General features: G+C 44.6%; 1 protein-coding gene across 4 annotated transcripts in view; it reads left to right on the forward strand.

Moving 5' to 3' along the window:
* The window catches only part of LOC138681076 (CUGBP Elav-like family member 3-A), a 236,133-nt gene that overhangs the window by 60,922 nt on the left and 157,441 nt on the right, over positions 1-17,770 (forward strand). For all 4 annotated transcript variants that reach the window (XM_069768320.1, XM_069768328.1, XM_069768335.1 and 1 more), the window contains exon 2: positions 6,078-6,160. In XM_069768320.1, coding sequence (XP_069624421.1) covers positions 6,078-6,160 — 83 coding nt within the window. The remainder of the gene's footprint in view (positions 1-6,077; positions 6,161-17,770) is intronic.

Below are 17,770 nucleotides of genomic sequence, written 5' to 3' on the forward strand. Positions count from 1 at the left end.
GTACTGGATTCTGGAGTGGATGGGTAGCCAGTGTAATGACTGGCACAAGGTAGAGGCATCGGTGTAACGGTTGGTGAGGAATATGATCCTGGCTGCAGCATTCAGGACAGATTGGAGAGGGGAGAGTTTGAAGAGAGGGAGGCTGATTAGTTTTTGACAGGTTCAGTTTCAGATAGAGGGAGGACATGATGTTAGAGAATGCGGTAAGAATCAGTGGTGTTTTCTAAAAAGGCAGGAGTGATATCAGGAGAAGAAGTGTATAATTAGGTGTCATCAGCATAGAGATGGTACTGGAGACCAAATCCACTGATTGTTTGCCCAATAGGGGCGGTATACAAAGAGAAGAGGAGGGGGCCTAGAACCGATCCTTGAGGAACCCCAACAGTAAGGGGAAGGTGGAGGAGGAACCAGCAAAAGATACAGTGAAGGAGCGGTCAGACAGATAGGAGGAGAACCAGGAGAGAACGGTGTTCTTGAGGCCGATGGAGTGTAGCATAGTGAGGAGAAGCTGATGATCCACAGTATCGAATGCTGCAGAGAGATCCAAGAGAATTAGCATGGAGTAGTGACCATTAGTTTTAACTGTTAGTAGATCATTAGAAACTTTAGTGAGGGCAGTTTCAGTAGAGTGTAAAGAGCGGAAACCAGATTGAAGAGGGTCGAGAAGAGAGTTATCTGAGAGATAGCGGATAAGACGGGAGTGGACCAGGCGTTTGGAGGAGTTTGGAGATGAAGCGAAGATTAGAAATAGGTCTATAATTAGTGGCACAGTTTTGCTCAAGCTATGGTTTAAGTAATGGATGTATAACGGCATGCTTAAATGAGGAGGGAAAGTTACCAGAAGAGAGAGATGTTGAATATTTTTGTTAGGTGAGTGGTGACAGCAGGGAAAAGGGACTGGAGGAGATGTGAGGGAATAGGGTCACTGGTGCAAGTAGTGGGGTGATAAGATGCAAGGAGCCTGATTACTTCTTCTGTGACTGGTTCAAAGTCAGAGAGTGAGCTAGATACAGTGGGGCTGGAGGACAGTGCATGGTATGAGGGGATTGGGGGATAATTTCCTGTCGGATATGGTCAATTTTTTAATTTGATCTACTTATATCTTACACACCGTGGTTGGAGGATCTACTTCCTGGCACCTGATCTGAGTGTTTAAGTATGATTATGGGGGGGGAACGCACATATATTGTGGCGTTTGCTACAGTCAGATACAGGGACATCACTCTGATGAGCAGGCTTGGCGTGACGCTGCGCCCCTTGACCTGCTCAGCTTACTGATGATCTGACCTCTAAGCCAACTTATACATCTGTTTCTCATTTTGTATGGACACTCAGTAAGTTCTACTGATTAACCTATTTGGAGGAATTGCATGGAGAATTAGACATATTTGGTAATGAAATATTGTAAGACTGCCTGGGTGAAGAACGCACTGAGGATACGTGAAGAACGCACTGAGGATACGTGAAGAACGCACTGAGGATACGTGAAGAACGCACTGAGGATACGTGAAGTACGCACTGAGGATACGTGAAGTACGCACTGAGGAGGACATGCACTCCTTTCATCAACAAGACTGCCGTCAGTGGCAGACACATCCTGCTCCTCCCTCCAAACTGCTGTCAGTGGCAGCCATGTCCTGCTCCTCCCTCCTCACTGCTGTCAGCTGCAGCCACGTCCTGCTCCTTCCTCCACACTGCTGTCAGTGGCAGCCATGTCCTGCTCCTCCCCCCACACTGCCGTCAGTGGCAGCCACGTCCTGCTCCTCCCTCCACACTGTTGTCAGCTGCAGCCACGTCCTGCTCCACCCTACACACTGCTGTCAGCGGCAGCCACATCCTGCTCCCTCCACACTGCCGTCAGCGGCAGCCACGTCCGGCTCCTCCCTCCACACTGCTGTAAGCGGCAGCCACGTTCTGCTCCTCCCTCCACAATGCTGTAAGCTGCAGCCACGTCCTGCTCCTCCCTCCACACAGCCATCAGCGACAGCCACGTCCTGCTCCTCCCTTCACACTGCTGTCAGCTGCAGCCACGTCCTGCGCCTCCCTCCACACTGCCATCAGCGACAGCCACGTCCTGCTCCTCCCTCCACACTCCCATCAGTGGCAGCCACGTCCTTGTCAATCCATAGTGATCAATAACTTATATGTTTGGTAGCTGTTATCAGCTGCAGCCACGTCCTGCTCCTCCCTTCACACTGCTGTCAGCTACAGCCACGTCCTGCCCCTCCCTCCACACTGCCATCAATGGCAGCCACGTCCTTGCCAATCCATAGTGATCAATAACTTGTTTGTTTGGTAGCTGTCAGCCGTCCATTGTCTGATGTACAGTATATTAATGCACGAGACGGATTATTCTTTAAGGGTCCCTAACCCACTATCCAAAAAATAGAACGGGGCAGCAGCACCATATATGACTCTGGATGAGTGGCTGATAACAGAGGACAATAGAGCATGTCGTCCCTTGTTTTGTTCAGTTTATCCTTTACAATACCGGATTTTTTTCTGATCTTAAGTATAACTGGGATGAAGTGTAATTAGGGTGCAGTCCCAGTCGCCACTCTGTCTCCTTATTCATTTAATTACATAAATTAGGCCAAACGACAGCGAGAATACAAGGCGAAAATGTCAAATGTGATTCATGGATGGGGGCGCGGGGTCCAAAATAATGAGGTGACATTAATATGTGTATCATATCCATACACTAATGCAGTACCCCTCCTGTATATATACACTGCACAGTACTACTCCTGTTATTGCACACTGCACAGTACCACTCCTCCTGTCCTGTATATATACACTGCACAGTACCACTCCTCCTGTCCTGTATATATACACTGCACAGTACCACTCCTCCTGTCCTGTATATATATACACTGCACAGTACCACTCCTCCTGTCCTGTATATATACACTGCACAGTACCACTCCTCCTGTCCTGTGTATATATACACTGCACAGTACCACTCCTCCTGTCCTGTATATATACACTGCACAGTACCACTCCTCCTGTCCTGTATATATACACTGCACAGTACCACTCCTCCTGTCCTGTATATATACACTGCACAGTACCACGTCTCTTGTCCTGTATATATACACTGCCCAGTACCACTCCTCCTGTCCTGTATATATACACTGCACAGTACCACTCCTCCTGTCCTGTATATATACACTGCCCAGTACCACTCCTCCTGTCCTGTATATATACACTGCACAGTACCACTCCTCCTGTCCTGTGTATATATACACTGCACAGTACCACTCCTCCTGTCCTGTATATATACACTGCACAGTACCACGTCTCTTGTCCTGTATATATACACTGCCCAGTACCACTCCTCCTGTCCTGTATATATACACTGCACAGTACCACTCCTCCTGTCCTGTATATATACACTGCACAGTACCACTCCTCCTGTCCTGTATATATACACTGCACAGTACCACTCCTCCTGTATATATACACTGCACAGTACCACTCCTCCTGTCCTGTATATATACACTGCACAGTACCACTCCTCCTGTCCTGTGTATATATACACTGCACAGTACCACTCCTCCTGTATATATACACTGCACAGTACCACTCCTCCTGTCCTGTATATATACACTGCACAGTACCACTCCTCCTGTATATATACACTGCACAGTACCACTCCTCCTGTCCTGTGTATATATACACTGCACAGTACCACTCCTCCTGTCCTGTATATATACACTGCACAGTACCACTCCTCCTGTATATATACACTGCACAGTACCACTCCTCCTGTCCTGTATATATACACTGCACAGTACCACTCCTCCTGTCCTGTATATATACACTGCACAGTACCACTCCTCACGTCCTGTATATACCCTGCACAGTACCACTCCTCCTGTCCTGTATATATACGCTGCACAGTACCACTTCCCGTGTGTCTGTGTGTGTGTGTATATATATATATATATATATATATATATATATATATATATATATATTTTAAGCTGAATGTGTGTATGTCCGGGATTGGCATCTGCACCGTCGCAGCTACAGCCACAAAATCTTGCACAGTCACACGTCTGGACCCCGAGAGCGTCATAGGCTATGTTGTGAGGTGAAATTTTAACCCCGCGCTTTCCAATTCACTAAACAATTTTGCCCCTATCTACATAATGGGAAAAAAACGAAAGGAAAAGTGTAGGAGGCAAATTGACAGCTGCCAGATGTGAACAAGGGGGACTTAAAGAATGAGAGCGATGGCGCCAAAGAGTATATACCATACAGTTGCTAAGGTGGGGCCCCGACATGGGATACTCACCACACACGGGGATATGAACACACACAAAATGCGCCACACACTACCACGTGCTTGAACACATATTACCCTCAGCACACATTTCACCACAAATACACCAACCTCGCCACATAAAAGTCGAAACACAAGTCGCCGCTCAAAACACGCCACACGCAGAACTCGCCACATGCAAAAACTAGGCTCTTGCAAAACTCACCTCATGGAAAACTCGCCACACGCAAAACTTGCACACGCGGAAAAATTGCCACATGCACAAAAGTTGCAACACATGCAAAAGTTGCCTCACACAAAACTTGCACATACTCATAAGGCACCACACAAAACTCGCCACGCGCAAAACTCGCCATGCGCAAAACTTGCTGCACACAACTTGCTACACTAACCTGTCACATGCAACTCGACACACAAAAAGTTGCTACACGCATGTTGCCACACAACTCATCTCACAAAAGTCGCTACATGCATGTCGCCACACGCAACTCAACACACACAACTTGACAAACGAAACTCGCCCTAAAACACACACAAGTCTGGTATTATCCTTCAAAAATAAAAATCTGATTAATAAGCAGACAAACTACAACAAATGTACCATATAGGAAATACGGCAGCTGTCAGTCACATGACCTGTCTATTATGTGTATGTGTGAGCTAATATATACTGCCAGGGGGAGGGCTTCCTGTTGGCTGGGGATTTCTCAGGCTGCCAATTTAGCTTACAAATACTGAGGTAAAAATACTGAGCAAATAACGTGTGAACGAGGTCTAATACAGGAGGAGATGACACACAGGTATATACTATATACAGGAGAGATGACATACAGGTATATACTATATACAGGAGCAGATGACCTACAGGTATATACTATATACAGGAGGAGATGACCTACAGGTATATGCTATATATAGAAGATGACATGCAGGTATATACTATATACAGGAGGAAATGACAAACAGATATATACTATATACAGGGGAGATGACACAGGTATATACTATATACAGAAGGAGATGACATACAGGTATATACTATGTATAGAAGGAGATGACATTCAGGTATATACTATATATAGGGGAGATGACATACAGGTATATACTATATACAGGAGATGACATATAAGGGAGATGACAAACATGTATATACTGAGGTGATGAGGTGAAAATGAAAAGGTGTGAGTGCAAAATGAGAGGAGTGAGGAAAAATAGTGGAGTGATCAGAAAATGACAGATGTGAGGTTGAAATGACAAGTGTTAGGGGGGAATGAGAGGAGTGAGGGAGAAAATGAGAGGTGTGAGGGAGAAAATGAGAGATGTGAGGGGGAAAATGAGGCGTGATGGGGAAATAAGAGAAGTGAGGTGCTATAACTAACCACAGATATTTACTATGACCAGGCAACGCCGGGCACTTCAGCTAGTGTATATATATATATATATATATATATATATATATATATATATATATATATATATATATATATATATATATATATATATATATACACTGCACAGTACCACTCCTCCTGTGTATATATACACTGCACAGTACCACTCCTCCTGTCCTGTGTATATATACACTGCACAGTACCACTCCTCCTGTCCTGTATATATACACTGCACAGTACCACTCCTCCTGTATATATACACTGCACAGTACCACTTCTCATATATATATATATATATATATATATATATATATATATTATATACACACTGCACAGTACCACTCCTACTGTATATATACACTGCCACATTAACAGTTCACTTTGATTGTGTTTTGCAGGATGCGCCTTCTTAACATACTGTGCCAGGGAGTCTGCGCTAAAAGCCCAAAGTGCCCTCCATGAGCAGAAGACCCTGCCAGGGGTAAGTGCCAGTGCAACAGGGGAAGGGGCATCAAACTGCAAGCAGTGGTCCGCCTGCAGATTATAAATAGATGGTTCTAATTAGCGGCCGCCTGTGGAAATGTCAAGGCCAGGGAGCTAGCATCTCTGGTGACAGTGCACAACCTTTGGGAAATGGCAGGGATGATGGGTGGCAGGGTGAGAGCAAGGGGCAGCTCAGACCCTACTGAGCTGCTGTATGTGAGATGTTCTGCAGGTAATAGGGGCAGTGATATGTTCTGCAGGTAATAGGGGCAGTGATATGCTCTGCAGGTAATGGGGGCAGTGAGATGCTCTGCAGGTAATGGGGACAGTGAGATGCTCTGCAGGTAATGGGGACTGTGAGATGTTCTGCCGAAATAGGGACTGTGAGATGTTCTGCAGGTAATAGGAACTGTGAGATGCTCTGCAGGTAGTGGGGACTGTGAGATGTTCTGCAGGTAATAGGAACTGTGAGATGTTCTCCAGGTAATAGGGACTGTGAGATGCTCTCCTGGTAATAGGAACTGTGAGATGTTCTCCAGGTAATAGGAACTGTGAGATGCTCTGCAGGTAATAGGAACTGTGAGATGCTCTGCACATAATAGGGACTGTGAGATGCTCTGCAGGTAATAGGGACTGTGAGATGTTCTGCAGGTAATAGGAGCTGTGAGATGCTCTGCAGGTAATAGGAGCTGTGAGATGTTCTGCAGGTAATAGGAGCTGTGAGATGTTCTGCAGGTAATAGGAGCTGTGAGATGTTCTGCAGGTAATAGGGACTGTGAGATGCTCTGCAGGTAATAGGAGCTGTGAGATGCTCTGCAGGTAATAGGAGCTAGAAACACATGGGCTACTTGCACAGTGAACAAGTCTGTATGATCATGTTCACACACCACCAAGAAACCTGAAGACACAAAAGAGAATAGTAAAACCAAAAACACTCAGTTTGAAAAAAATGTTGCAGTAATCCGCAAGTGCTAGTAAAAGATGTAAAAAACAGGGTATTTGGTTGATACGTTTTTTGCAAAAAATGTATACTAAGCTGCTCTACCAATCTTCACGGTATACCCTTATCAGAGCAGTCCTAACTAATGTATGCAATCCCTATCTGATGTATTTAAAAACCTGATCATCTGTATATAACCTGTGTGAACAGGGTTCAGAGAGGAAAAAATCCATGTGTGCATACAGGGTAGAACAGCTTTTGTGCAGATAGCCCAAGAGGAGTGGTGGAACTCCCCAGTCTTGTAGACACAAGAGAACAATTATGGAAACAGAAACACATGGGCTACTTGCACAGTGAACAAGTCTGTATGATCATGTTCACACACCACCAAGAAACCTGAAGACACAAAAGAGAATAGTAAAACCAAAAACACTCAGTTTGAAAAAAATGTTGCAGTAATCCGCAAGTGCTAGTAAAAGATGTAAAAAACAGGGTATTTGGTTGATACGTTTTTTGCAAAAAATGTATACTAAGCTGCTCTACCAATCTTCACGGTATACCCTTATCAGAGCAGTCCTAACTAATGTATGCAATCCCTATCTGATGTATTTAAAAACCTGATCATCTGTATATAACCTGTGTGAACAGGGTTCAGAGAGGAAAAAATCCATGTGTGCATACAGGGTAGAACAGCTTTTGTGCAGATAGCCCAAGAGGAGTGGTGGAACTCCCCAGTCTTGTAGACACAAGAGAACAATTATGGAAACAGAAACACATGGGCTACTTGCACAGTGAACAAGTCTGTATGATCATGTTCACACACCACCAAGAAACCTGAAGACACAAAAGAGAATAGTAAAACCAAAAACACTCAGTTTGAAAAAAATGTTGCAGTAATCCGCAAGTGCTAGTAAAAGATGTAAAAAACAGGGTATTTGGTTGATACGTTTTTTGCAAAAAATGTATACTAAGCTGCTCTACCAATCTTCACGGTATACCCTTATCAGAGCAGTCCTAACTAATGTATGCAATCCCTATCTGATGTATTTAAAAACCTGATCATCTGTATATAACCTGTGTGAACAGGGTTCAGAGAGGAAAAAATCCATGTGTGCATACAGGGTAGAACAGCTTTTGTGCAGATAGCCCAAGAGGAGTGGTGGAACTCCCCAGTCTTGTAGACACAAGAGAACAATTATGGAAACAGAAACACATGGGCTACTTGCACAGTGAACAAGTCTGTATGATCATGTTCACACACCACCAAGAAACCTGAAGACACAAAAGAGAATAGTAAAACCAAAAACACTCAGTTTGAAAAAAATGTTGCAGTAATCCGCAAGTGCTAGTAAAAGATGTAAAAAACAGGGTATTTGGTTGATACGTTTTTTGCAAAAAATGTATACTAAGCTGCTCTACCAATCTTCACGGTATACCCTTATCAGAGCAGTCCTAACTAATGTATGCAATCCCTATCTGATGTATTTAAAAACCTGATCATCTGTATATAACCTGTGTGAACAGGGTTCAGAGAGGAAAAAATCCATGTGTGCATACAGGGTAGAACAGCTTTTGTGCAGATAGCCCAAGAGGAGTGGTGGAACTCCCCAGTCTTGTAGACACAAGAGAACAATTATGGAAACAGAAACACATGGGCTACTTGCACAGTGAACAAGTCTGTATGATCATGTTCACACACCACCAAGAAACCTGAAGACACAAAAGAGAATAGTAAAACCAAAAACACTCAGTTTGAAAAAAATGTTGCAGTAATCCGCAAGTGCTAGTAAAAGATGTAAAAAACAGGGTATTTGGTAATAGGAGCTGTGAGATGTTCTGCAGGTAATAGGGACTGTGAGATGCTCTGCAGGTAATAGGAGCTGTGAGATGCTCTGCAGGTAATAGGAGCTGTGAGATGTTCTGCAGGTAATAGGGACTGTGAGATGCTCTGCTAGTAATAGGAACTGTGAGATGTTCTCCAGGTAATAGGAACTGTGAGATGTTCTCCAGGTAATGGGGACTGTGAGATGTTCTGCAGGTAATAGGGACTGTGAGATGCTCTGCAGGTAATAGGAACTGTGAGATGTTCTCCAGGTAATAGGAACTGTGAGATGCTCTGCACATAATAGGGACTGAGATGCTCTGCAGGTAATGAGGACTGTGAGATGTTCTGCAGGTAATAGGGACTGTGAGATGCTCTGCAGGTAATAGGGACTGTGAGATGCTCTGTAGGTAATAGGGACTGTGAGATGTTCTCCAGGTAATAGGGACTGTGAGATGCTCCGCAGGTAATGAGGACTGTGAAATGTTCTGCAGGTAATAGGAACTGAGATGCTCTGCAGGTGTTAAGGACAGTGAGATGCTCTTCAGGTTATTCAGGTGATATTACACAGTATATGATGAAACATTCTGTAGGTTTATGATACATTGTAAAGTACAATTTCTGGACACATCTCTGCTCACAGTTAGTGAATGATTACATTTTTCATCCTAGACACATATTAGTTTCTTTGGATGCAGGCTGTAAGGAAACACACGAGAGCCGGGGGCTACGGATATCCCCCTGCCGTCACCAATCTGTGATGGAGCTTACACAGTCGCAGCTCTCTGGCGTCCCCCTTACCCTCAGGTCAGTCATGGAATGGCACCTAGGATAAGTAGTCGCCGGAGAGGCTGCCCTGCCACGTACTGGTTATCGGGGCACTCTGCAGTGAGGGCGGTATATACAGTGCATATGGAAAGTATTCAGACCCCTTTAAAAAAAATTCACATTAATGTAAACTTTGCACCCAATCTTGGACTGAAACCCCCCCCCCCAGAAATGTAGAAATTTTTGCAAATTTAATAAAAAAGAAAAACTGAAATATCGCATGGTGATAAGTATTCAGACCCTTTGCTCCGACACTCATGTCACATGCTGTCTATTTCCTTGTGATCCTCCTTGAGCTGGTTATACTCCTTCATTGGAGTCCATCTGTGTTTAATAAATCTGATAGGACTTTATTTGGAAAGGCGCACACGTGTCTATATAAGCTCTCACAGCTCACAATGCATGTCAGACCAAATGAGAATCATGAGGTCAAAGGAGCCTTGGTGAGATAGGTAAAGAAGAACCCCAAGATCACTGTGGCTGAGCTCCAGAGATGCAGTAGGGAGATGGGAGAAAGATCCGCAAAGTCAACTATCACTACGGCCCTCCACCAGTTGGGCCTTTATGGCAGAGTGAACCGACGGAAGCTTCTCCTCAGTGAAAGCCAGCGTAGAGTTTGATAAAAAAAAAAAACACATGAAGAACTCCCAGGCTAGGAGAAATAAGATTTTCTGGTCTGATGAGACGAAGCTAGACCTTTTTGGTGATAATTCTAAGCGGTATGTGTGGAGAAAACCATGCACTGCTCATGACCTGCCCAATACAATCCCAACAGTGAAACATGGTGGTGGCAGCATCATGCTATGGGGGTGTTCTTCACCTGCAGGGACAGGATGATTGGTTGTCAATGAAGGGAACATGAATGCACAGAGATATCCTGGATGAAAACCTCTTCCAGAGTGCCCTGCTCCTCAGGCTTGGTCAAAGGTTCACCTTACAAGACAATGACCCTAAGCACACAGCTAAAATAACAAAGGAGTGGCTTGAGAACAACTCTGCGACCATTCTTGACTGGCCCACTCAGAGCCCTGACCTAAACCCAATTTAGCATCTCGGGAGAGACCTGAAAATGGCTGTCCACCAACGTTCACCATCCAACCTGACGGAACTCGAGAGGATCTGCAAAGAACAATGGCAGAGGATCCCCAAATCCAGGTGTGAAAAACTTGTTGCATCATTCCCAAGAAGACTTATGGCTGTAGTAGCTCAAAAGAGCAAAGTGCCTGAATACTTATGACCATGTGATATTTCACTTTTTTCTTTTTATTAAATTTGCACAACTTACTACATTTCGGCTTGTTTCAGTCAAGATTGGGTGCAGAGTGTACATTAATGAGAAAAAATGAACTTTTTTGAATTTACAAAATGGCTGCAATGAAAAGGGGTCTGAATACTTTCTGTACCCATTGTATATCACCAGTCCAGGGCCAGGAAATATATATACAGTGGGGAAAAAAAGTATTTAGTCAGTCAGCAATAGTGCAAGTTCCACCACTTAAAAAGATGAGAGGCGTCTGTAATTTACATCATAGGTAGACCTCAACTATGGGAGACAAACTGAGAAAAAAAAATCCAGAAAATCACATTGTCTGTTTTTTTATCATTTTTTTTGCATATTATGGTGGAAAATAAGTATTTGGTCAGAAACAAACAATCAAGATTTCTGGCTCTCGCAGACCTGTAACTTCTTCTTTAAGAGTCTCCTCTTTCCTCCACTCATTACCTGTAGTAATGGCACCTGTTTAAACTTGTTATCAGTATAAAAAGACAGCTGTGCACACCCTCAAACAGTCTGACTCCAAACTCCACTATGGTGAAGACCAAAGAGCTGTCAAAGGACACCAGAAACAAAATTGTAGCCCTGCACCAGGCTGGGAAGACTGAATCTGCAATAGCCAACCAGCTTGGAGTGAAGAAATCAACAGTGGGAGCAATAATTAGAAAATGGAAGACATACAAGACCACTGATAATCTCCCTCGATCTGGGGCTCCACGCAAAATCCCACCCCGTGGGGTCAGAATGATCACAAGAACGGTGAGCAAAAATCCCAGAACCATGCGGGGGGACCTAGTGAATGAACTGCAGAGAGCTGGGACCAACGTAACAAGGCCTACCATAAGTAACACACTACGCCACCATGGACTCAGATCCTGCAGTGCCAGACGTGTCCCACTGCTTAAGCCAGTACATGTCCAGGCCCGTCTGAAGTTTGCTAGAGAGCATTTGGATGATCCAGAGGAGTTTTGGGAGAATGTCCTATGGTCTGATGAAACCAAACTGGAACTGTTTGGTAGAAACACAACTTGTCGTGTTTGGAGGAAAAAGAATACTGAGTTGCATCCATCAAACACCATACCTACTGTAAAGCATGGTGGTGGAAACATCATGCTTTGGGGCTGTTTCTCTGCAAAGGGGCCAGGACGACTGATCCGGGTACATGAAAGAATGAATGGGGCCATGTATCGTGAGATTTTGAGTGCAAACCTCCTTCCATCAGCAAGGGCATTGAAGATGAAATGTGGCTGGGTCTTTCAACATGACAATGATCCAAAGCACACCGCCAGGGCAACGAAGGAGTGGCTTCGTAAGAAGCATTTCAAGGTCCTGGAGTGGCCTAGCCAGTCTCCAGATCTCAACCCTATAGAAAACTTTTGGAGGGAGTTGAAAGTCCGTGTTGCCAAGCGAAAAGCCAAAAACATCACTGCTCTAGAGGAGATCTGCATGGAGGAATGGGCCAACATACCAACAACAGTGTGTGGCAACCTTGTGAAGACTTACAGAAAACGTTTGACCTCTGTCATTGCCAACAAAGGATATATTACAAAGTATTGAGATGAAATTTTGTTTCTGACCAAATACTTATTTTCCACCATAATATGCAAATAAAATGTTAAAAAAACAGACAATGTGATTTTCTGGATTTTTTTTTCTCAGTTTGTCTCCCATAGTTGAGGTCTACCTATGATGTAAATTACAGACGCCTCTCATCTTTTTAAGTGGTGGAACTTGCACTATTGCTGGCTGACTAAATACTTTTTTGCCCCACTGTATATTTATATATTCTCTGGTCCGTCGCTGCCAAGATCCCCCCAATAACCCCAGACAGTATGGTGCCACCAGTTCCTCATTAGATATAAGCCCGGTCTGTTAATAAGCTTATATCAAGTTAGGAACCAACCCCAGGTGGCATATAAGTAGCAGCTGGACTCACAGATGTGGAAAAGTGGGTTTTGAGATTAAAGAGCAACCCAAATTTAATTGATATTATAATTGCCAAAAAGCTCACTAGATAATACAAAGATATACAGAGTAATATACAGATATTACAACCAGAAGTACAGGTAAAGGTAAGGTTCAGGTATGGAATTGCAGTTAGCTGTATGTCTCACGTTACTGTTCCTTATAACTTTTGGATGAAGGGAAGCACTCATACCCACAGGAACCTTCTTAGTTTTTGGTCAGTCTTCACGCGTGACGTGACGCGGCTTCCGTAGCAGAACAATGACAAAGGCTAAAGCTTTTAACCCCTAGCTCTCCCCCTCCCATATTCGCCCCCACCGTCCCTCTGGGTTGGACTCCATTCTCCTCCCTTGACCTCCAAGCTGAAATAATATATTGGATGGGTCATAACTTCCTAGTGGGAGGTACAAACGGGACGACTGACGTCTCAATGGGTTCGTTGGGGCTGGACCGATATGGAGAGTCCAAACTTGGGTCGACTAAGTGGTTCTGGAGAGTCAGTCTCGATAGCTCGGTATGTGGAACCGCTAGAGAAAGATGAGACACGGGTGCGTGCGGAGGGCTACCAGGGCTCTGGTGGTATATTGGACTTACCCCTGAGATGCATGATAATCTCATAGTTCATCTCTTTTTTTTAATCAGATAAATTTTAATTGAGCATAATAAATGTTATCTACTTATACAACAAGGTGCATTTGTGTTTTATTTTAACAAGAAAATATACCCCTTCCCCCCCCCCCCTCCCTCCCTCGGATAACCAACCCCAACTTTACCCCCCCCCCCCCCTCCACGAGAAGATCTTCCTTATTACAGACATATTGTATTATTAACATTGTTTTCCACGACCCCTCAATTATTCCCATTTAGCCATGGCTGCCATAGCTTTTGAAAAAACCTCATCTTATTCCTCTTGATATAAATGCTTTTTTCGAGCTGGACAATATGATTCGCTTGTGCAACAAACTCTCGTCTGGTTGGAGGTTCCTCCCTAATCCAGTATCTCGCAATCACTTTCCTTGCAACAAAGAGCAATCTAGCTATTGCCATTTTGGCAGTTTCGTCGGCCGACAATTCCTCCACATACCCAAGTATACAAACCACTGGATCCCTGGGAACCGCACATCCATAAAGCACCCCAATTTGGTTCATCACTGCTACCCAATATGAAAAGAGCCTGGGGCACAGCCACGACATGTGAAGCATACCCGCCTCAGTCTGAGTGCACCTAGGGCACCCAGAATCAGATCTCACTCCGGCTTTGAACAACAAGTCGGGTGTCCTATAGGCCCTATTTACCACATACAGTTGCGACAGTCTCCCAGGCTCACTCATCGACAATTTGGGTATGTATTCCAGAATAGACTCCCATTTGTCATCGTCTATTTCCCCCAGTTCAGCCTCCCATTTCTCTCTAGCCTTAATCAGGTAATCCGCCAAGAATGTGTGCAGTAAATCCCCATATACTTCCGATATTGCCCCCTTTGTTCCATTATTATTTAGTATACAGTCTAACATGAGATCCTTCTGAATCACCATGGGCCCCCTCCTCCTCTGTGCCTGAAAAGCGTGCTGAACTCTCCTATATTGATACCATTTTAACCCCAGGAACTGAAAATCCTGCTGAAGCGCATCGTAAGACCTAAGGCTCCCATTGTGAATCAATTGTCCTAACAACCTAATGCCTTTTTCTCTCCATTCTCCCATTCCTTTTATATGGTTAAATTCTTGAAGAGACGAGTTATCCCAGATAGGTGAAAATTCCGTGAATCCCCCAACTCCCCTAATTCGCTTCAGCATCTGCCATACTCTATGAATTAAATTCATGGTGGGATAACCAATCCCCAATTTCTTAAAGAGTCCTGATTCCAGACCCAAACTCAAGGGCCATACCCCGCTGATATGCACCAGACTACTATGACCCAGTTCTTCCTCTAACCCTTTCCCCCATCCCCTAAGATGTTGGCTCTGTGCAGACAGAAAGTACAACCATGGGTTGGGTAATGCAAGCCCCCCTCATCTTTGGGTCTCTGCAGAGTCTCCTGCCTAATCCTTGGGCTCTTCCTTCCCCACACCAACTCTCCGAATAACGATCTCAACTTACGGAATGTTCTCATTGGGATCCATACCGGAGAATTATGTAGAATATACAAGATCTGAGACATCACCACCATCTTGAGGAGATTTACTCTTCCTACCACCAACAAATTTAGCTTACTCCAAACTGAGATCTTGGTGCGTATCTTAGTTACTAAAGGCTCGAGATTAAGTTCCTCAAATCTGGTTAAGGGAAGAGCTACCCGAATCCCCAAATATTTAAATTGTGTGACCACCCGTAATTTTGTACCTTCTTCCACCTCCCTCGTACAATCCACTTCTCTATCTACCTGCAAAACGCTCGATTTGTCCCAATTGATGACTAACCCTGAAATTTTCCCAAATCTCTCGATTAATGCTATTACGTTCCTCAATGGTTCCCCAGAGCTCTCAAGAAAAAGCAATATGTCATCTGCATACAAGGCAATTTTTTCCTCCATCTTCCCATATAAAAACCCTTTCACCATTTGAGACCTTCTGATAGCCGCTGCCAGTGGCTCCACCGCCAAAGCAAACAGCAGCGGGGACAACGGGCACCCCTGCCTAGTACCTCTAAAGAGCTGAAAGCTGTCTGACATTGCATTGTTCACCTTGATTTTGGCCACCGGAGAGGAGTATAGGAGTCTCACCCATGACATAAAGACTGGCCCAAACCCACAACGACTCAGCACCGACCACAGGTATTGCCATTCTATACTATCAAAGGCCTTATGTGCATCGAGGGAAACCACCACTCTCCTGCCAGCATTATCAGCCGGTATTTGCATATTGAGAAATAGCCTTCTCAAATTAATGGCAGTTGATTTATTAGGCATAAAGCCTGATTGGTCCGAATGAACCACTTTTTCTATCACCCGGGTCAGCCTGTTCGCCAGGGCTTTAGCCAGAATCTTGACATCTGTTGTTAGGAGTGATATTGGTCTATATGACTCCAGTAACCGTGGGTTTTTGTCTGGTTTGGGGATGACCACAATAATGGCCTCCCTCATGGAATTAGGCAATATACCCCTCTCCAGCGATTCCTCAAAGACCCCCAACAACTGAGCCAGCAGCTCTTCAGCAAGGACACCAGAAAGTTCAACAGGAATGCCGTCCGCCCCCGGCGCCTTCCCTCCCGCCATGGATCTCAAGGCACCCTCCAATTCCTCCACCGTAAGCGGCCTATCCAACCAGTCTCTATCCTCTGTCTCTATTCTAGGCAAGTTTGCCTCCTCTAGAAACCTGTCAATACCTTCTTCCCCCTGTTCCAATCGTGATGAATATAATTTGCTGTAAAATCCCTTAAATCCTTCCACAATTTGGGCCCCCTGTGTGACAATACTACCATTCTCCAATTCTAAGGCATGTACGTATGCCGAGTCCCTCTGTGCAGATGCCACCACCGACAGCAGATGACCCACCTTCTCTCCCTCCGCATAAAATGCCTCTCTTTGGAAATTTCTTGTCCTTTCTGCTCTACGTAAGTGTAACTTATTTACCTCCTCCTGAGCCATCTTCATACGCTTTATGGTGTCTTGTGAGCGCAGAACATTCAATGCAGCCTCCGCTACCTTCAATTCTTCCATTATCGCTTTATCCGATTCCCTTGTTCGTGTCTTGTGTCTAGATACCTCTCTAAATAATATCCCCCTCAGAAATGCCTTCATGGTATCCCACACCACGTATTTCGCTGCACTACCGTTATTAATTTGGAAGAACTCTAGCTCCTCCCCTATCTTTCCCGTATCAAGAATTTGCAACCAGAAGGGGTTAATTTTCCACCCCCGTTTAGCCATCTCCCCCTGGCTTTCAATTTGCAGTGTTACCACCAGCGGACTATGGTCCGAGATTACCCTAGTCATGTATTCCACCTCCTCCACCAGCCCATCCATTCCTTCATTACCTAGGGCCAAATCGATACGAGACAACGAACCATATGTCGCCGAATAGCAGGAAAAACAGTATGTGTGAATGTTACGGACTCTCCACAGATCCCTCCATGCCACTTCTTTCAAATAACTGCCAAACGCTGTCTCATTCCCTTCTGCCCTTAGCGGTGCGTGTTGACCCTTATCCCAGTGATCATTAATAATGTTATTGACATCTCCTATTATAAGCAAAGGAACTCCTCCCCATCTACCGGCTATATTTAGGATTTCCTGTAATTTTTTCCCCCCGAGTACGGTGGAGGAATATATACCGACACTACACATAACAATTTAGCAAACATTTTACACACTAGGAATACATACTGTCCATCACTATCTATCACCACCTCCACCTCTTCGAACGGAACGCTCGTATGCACAAGAATTGACACCCCTCTAGCGTAGGTCGAGAATGTCGCGTGGTACGCCTTCCTCACCCATCTTTTATGCAGTATATCCACTTTTTCTTTAACTAAATGGGTTTCCTGAAGGCATATCAGCGAGGGCCTCCGTTTCAAAATATATTGCAAAATCGCCGTACGCTTTCTCCAGATCGTCAGTTTTAAGCTCCAACTCTGAAATGCGCTGGAAATATTTTTTCTCCCTTTTAGCCATTTCGGCAATTTGGTCCTCCACTCCCCCTACACGTTCCTCCAACAATTCAACTCTCCCCTCCATTTTGTGCATTGCTGAGCGGACCGAGGAAACCTCCCCCTTCAGGCCATCTACCTGAGCAGTTAGGGTTGTTAATGCAGTCTTGCAAGACAGTATAGCAG

Source organism: Ranitomeya imitator, chromosome 1 (genome assembly GCF_032444005.1).
Source record: "Ranitomeya imitator isolate aRanImi1 chromosome 1, aRanImi1.pri, whole genome shotgun sequence".
Classification (NCBI taxonomy): Eukaryota; Metazoa; Chordata; class Amphibia; order Anura; family Dendrobatidae; genus Ranitomeya; species Ranitomeya imitator.